The 5,349-nt window shown below is 43.6% G+C and overlaps 1 protein-coding gene across 1 annotated transcript in view; it reads right to left on the minus strand.

The window, feature by feature from the left end:
• Nucleotides 1-3,936, minus strand: part of gch1 (GTP cyclohydrolase 1) — a 14,019-nt gene extending 10,083 nt beyond the window's left edge. Inside the window, exon 1 of the mRNA XM_061068666.1 lies at nucleotides 3,546-3,936. Coding sequence (XP_060924649.1) covers nucleotides 3,546-3,876 — 331 coding nt within the window. The 5' untranslated portion in view covers nucleotides 3,877-3,936. The remainder of the gene's footprint in view (nucleotides 1-3,545) is intronic.
• Nucleotides 3,937-5,349: the final 1,413 nt, after the last annotated feature.

Genomic DNA, 5,349 nt, shown 5'->3' on the forward strand with positions numbered 1-5,349 from the left:
TTATTCTCATATACGACCACTGACCTATACGAGCTCTGTTACCCTGTCGGCTTTCATCCTGGATCAAAGTCAAACATGACAGTTGATGGATCAGCTTCTACCTAATTATAATGAATGAGATTTAGGATTTTTTAAAGTCAACGATGAATGTGAGAGAGACATCGAAGTGAAATGTCATTTTTGTTTTGAAAGTACACAAAGTGCTGGAACAATACCTGCTTGTGCTTTAATTCCTGAAAACATTGATGATTGGTCGACTGGAAATGATCAATTCTAAATTCTATTTCTGTGAATGTGAATAAACAAGTGAGAAACTTTTGGAACAGCACATTCATATAATTCAACTCTCTCAACACTGATCCAGATCTGGTTTTAAACTCTTTATAGCATCATATAGAATTATAGTGCACTTTTTGTACCATGTGTTTCATTTGAACGTGTGTATTACAGCCTGTGTTCCCTCGGCTCCACGAGTACATTTCGCTTTTTGTTCCGAGAAGAAGTCAAGTAGAGAAGGAAAAGAGTCTTGGTGTTGTTGTGTGGATGAGACGTGCGTGTGAATTGACACGTACGCCTACAGAACAATAAACGCCACAAATATCTGCACGTGTAATCGGACATGCCCTCATAAGTCCACAGCAACTCACTGCTGATATCTACAGATTCAGAAGATGTTGGCTACAGATTCTGCCAAGGAGCTGATATCTACAGATTCTGCCAAAGAACTGTTATCTACAGATTCTGCCCAGGAGCTGATATCTACAGATTCAGAAGGTGTTCTCTACAGATTCTGCCAAGGAGCTGATATCTACAGATTCAGAAGGTGTTGTCTACTGATTCTGCCAAGGAGCTGTTGTCTACAGATTCTGCTCAGGAGCTGATATCTACAGATTCAGAAGGTGTTGTCTACAGATTCAGAAGGTGTTGGCTACAGATTCTGCCAAGGAGCTGATATCTACAGATTATGCCAAAGAGCTGTTATCTACAGATTCCGCCCAGGAGCTGTTATCTACAGATTCAGAAGGTGTTGGCTACTGATTCTGCCAAGGAGCTGTTGTCTACTGATTCCGCCCAGGAGCTGATATCTACAGATTCAGAAGGTGTTGTCTACTGATTCTGCCAAGGAGCTGATATCTACAGATTCCGCCCAGGAGCTGATATCTACAGATTCAGAAGGTGTTGTCTACAGATTCCGCCCAGGAGCTGATATCTACAGATTCAGAAGGTGTTGTCTACAGATTCCGCCCAGGAGCTGATATCTACAGATTCCGCCCAGGAGCTGATATCTACAGATTCTGCCCAGGAGCTGATATCTACAGATTCAGAAGGTGTTGTCTACAGATTCTGCCAAGGAGCTGATATCTACAGATTCCGCCCAGGAGCTGTTATCTACAGATTCAGAAGGTGTTGTCTACAGATTCAGAAGGTGTTGTCTACAGATTCTGCCAAGGAGCTGTTATCTACAGATTCAGAAGGTGTTGGCTGCTTCTTGCGTCATCTGGCACTTTTCCAGGTGGTTTGAGGTGAGAGAGTTTTATTGAACAGCAGAGAGGTAAAGCCGGTTTTCAAAAAGAACAGTACATCCTAGTATATATGGTATTTCTATAGTAATAGTTTTCAAGCCCCTAACCAATTAAAGGGGGAGGCTCCGGCAGCAGCCAATCAGCAGAGAGGCCGAGCGCCGCCACCGCCTGATGAGCAACGCGCACGTTTACAAACCATCAGAAGCAGCAGCTGTGGGTCATCTGCTGGTCGTCGGATTCAAACCAGAAGATCAGAAAACACGTGAAGCAGAGGGATCGTTCCCTCAGTGAGCGGAGGGAGAGAAGAATGTGAGGCATTCCTCCCCTTTAACATTACACAACACACCAACACACCGAACAACCCCCACAGCGACAAACTGCCTCCAGATGGAGATCTGGACCAGGCAGGGGCGGAGAACAAGGGGGTGAACGTGACACCCCTTAGACGTCCAGGTGTGTGTTCAGCACATCTGGATCAAACACGGCGCAGATAAATCTCACAGAGGAATCTGAAGGCGCTGAGCAGCAGGAGTCTGGTGATGACTCAGCACTTTTATTTGTTAATCACATGGGAGAAAGTGTTTTTCTAACAGGATCGGATCCCACGGAATGAAATGGAGCCACTGTGACTTTTGTGCGCAAGGAGGTGGTGGAGATGTTTGTCCAATCAGAGCACTGGTTCAGTGGGGGGGGGGGGGGGGGTCTGAACATCTCCTCCATTTCTGCTGCATCACCACAAACTGCTGCGACTCACAAAGCCTCTTTTCAGTTCTGCTCAGGATCTAAAGTCTCTAAAGGTCGTGGTGGAGTTTAGACAAGGACCCACAAAACCACAATGAGCTGAAACTCAACTTAGTAAATTAAAGTTTAATCTTAAAATGACTCTTCTAGTCCAACTAACAGCCTGAATCCCAGAGACACTGAGTTTATGAATCATAGGAGAAAAAGCAGAAAAACAACAAATGACATCAGTTGCTGATTAGGTTCATAAACACACTGATTTCCCAAAGAGGGACTAATTTAACTTTATCTTATCTTAACTTATTTAATCGATTTCTAACTTCAGCTCCTCACATGAAACAGCAGATCAATAAAAGTCAGAATATTTAGGATTAATATCTCGTTCACTGAGCTGCAGAAAGAAAAGCTCGAGGCAAAGACGATTTAGATTCACTCTGATTTCCGCAAATCACTTCAAAAGGCGTGGTGGAAAGAAAACAAGTATTTCTACTCAAGTTGTGTACTCGGGGACATTTGTGAGTACTTTAATATACTTGTACCACATCTGGGAGAAAACGTACTTTACTCCACATCAGGCTGCACGGAAAGATTTAATTACAAACTGAATAAATGTATTTAGGTGATGTTGTTAAAACCAGATCAAATGCTGCTTTGCATCAGTTAAAATAATTTAGTTTTATATTTTAGAATCATAAATCAACTTCCTGAAACTCAAACAGAAACGCAAGAAGAAAATCTATATGTGCAGAATCTGCAGAAGAACTCTTCCCAACTCAGAGGTGACATGTTGTTTTATTAGTGATTTATTACTGTGTCAGCAGAATTTACAAGCTGCACATGTGAGGATAATTTAACCAAATCCTGTTTCACTTGGTTTATAACAACATTTTATAAAAATCATATGTGTATTTCTGTTTGATGTGCGTGTGTATGAAGCAGTTACAGGCTGGATGGAGAGTTTTTTAAATATTCCTTGTGTTATTTGGTAGTTTAATCTATAACAACACTTCATATTTAATCTAATGTTCACTTGTTTTGTGCATCTGTTAAATCCATGAAGTGGAATAAATCACGAACTGAGCCGCAGGGAAATAAAAAGGACAAAGTTGTTTAGTGTGAGTTTATCTTTAAATCAATATAAAGTGTAAAGAGCAGCTCCCTGGATGAGTGGGGGGGGGGGGGGAATGTGGAGGATCTTCCCCGGGGACCGTACACCTGTTGCCCGCAGGATCGGATCCCGCAGCCTCCTCTGAGCGGATTTGTGGATTTACAGACACTCACCTATAATTTTCTCCTGGTAGCCTTTGGTGAAGAACTGCATGGCGGTGGCGGCCCTCCAGGGGGTCTTCAGCAGCCCCTGGCGCTGGGGGTCCTCGCCCAGACCCCGGAGGATGGTGGTGTAGGCGGCGGCCAGGGCCGGGAGACACGTCTCGTTGTCCTCCAGGCTCCGGGTGCGATCCTCTCTCCAGCCGCCGGCCCCCGGAGGAGCCTGCACCGCGGGGGGTCGCCGCTTCTCCAGCGCGTCCATGTGCCCGTTCAGCCCCGAGCCGCCGGCCCCCCCACCCTCCTCCTGCTCACCGGGGCCGTGCTGGGTCTGCTGGGAGGTCTCCATCCTGGTCCTGGTCCTGGTCCTGGGCTCGATCCGGGTCCAGGTGAACTTTCTCCCGCAGCTTCTCCCACGACCGGGCTTTATAGGAGCGGGCAGATCCAGGGAGGGCTCCTATTGGCTGCCCGGCTCCGGAGGGAGGCCCCCCCCTCCCTCCCTCCCCTCTGACTCCCACATGGATCCTGGTGATGAAGATGAAGATGACCATCATCATCACTCAGTCCAGTTCTCTTAATGCAATCTGCTGGAGCCTGTTCAGAGACCAGATCCAACCTGTGGGAGTAAAACCTCCTCTGATGGGAGAGCTCCAGCTCCACAGTCAAACTACACACATGTATAGATTTATCAATCCCATAATAATCAATCCTGCATCAGCACTTTAGAAACAATAACAGCCTCTGATCTTTATTTTATTTGAGTATTTTAGTGTATTTTTAAGCACTGGACATTCTACTCTAATTGTTCTTTTCCCTTCACATTAAAATCTGATTTTATCCTAAACACAACGATCAGACACTTAAATGTTCAGATTCACGTTTGTCTGACTCGTCCCGTCGATTTAAATCTAAAGTCGCATCATACTTTTGTTTTATTTACATGTTTAGATACTTTTTTATTAACATCCGCTGTTTTCAACCTTTTTTATTTTAGTTTGAATTGTTGTAAACTGTGTATGAACAGAGACAGACGACACAGAACCAATCAGGCAGATTCTCCATGGACCCACCTGACCAGTACATGTGCCGGTGGAGTCAAATTACACACATGTAGATTTATCAATCCCATAATAATCAATCCTGCATCAGCACTTTACAAACAATAGCAGCCTCTGATCTTTATTTTATTTTAGTATTTTTAAACATTCTAATTGTGCTGGAGTTCTTTTCCCGTCACATTAAAATCTGATTATATTCTAAACACAATGAACAGACACTTAAATGTTCAGATTCACGTTTGTCTGACTCGTCCCGTTGATTTAAATCTAAAGTCGCATCATACTTTTGGTTTATTTTCATGTTTAGATACTTTTTATTAACTTCCGCTGTTTTCAACCTTTTTTATTTTTGCTTGAATTGTTGTAAACTGCATTTTGAATCCACCTGTGTATGAACAGAGACAGAGGACACAGAACCAATCAGGCAGATTCTCCATGGATCCACCTGACCAGTACATGTGTCGGTGGAGTGAGGTGATGTTCTAAAAGGTAAACTGTAAATACTTCCTCCTTCATGTGAATGAATCTGATGTTTTCCTGCAGGATCACAGATGAAAACACGACACGAACCACTGAACTCGAACCGGTTTATCTGAGTCTACGTGAACGTTTGTGCTGCATTTGAAAAGCTTCCCTGGAGATCTCGTGTTCTTATGGACAAGCAACAGGAAAAAGGGAAACAATAAAAATGCTGTGTTTCAATAAATCCCCCAAATTTGAACTCAAAACAATTTACATTTATTCAAAAATTTAAAACACAGTGA

Source organism: Limanda limanda, chromosome 3 (genome assembly GCF_963576545.1).
Source record: "Limanda limanda chromosome 3, fLimLim1.1, whole genome shotgun sequence".
NCBI lineage: Eukaryota > Metazoa > Chordata > Actinopteri > Pleuronectiformes > Pleuronectidae > Limanda > Limanda limanda.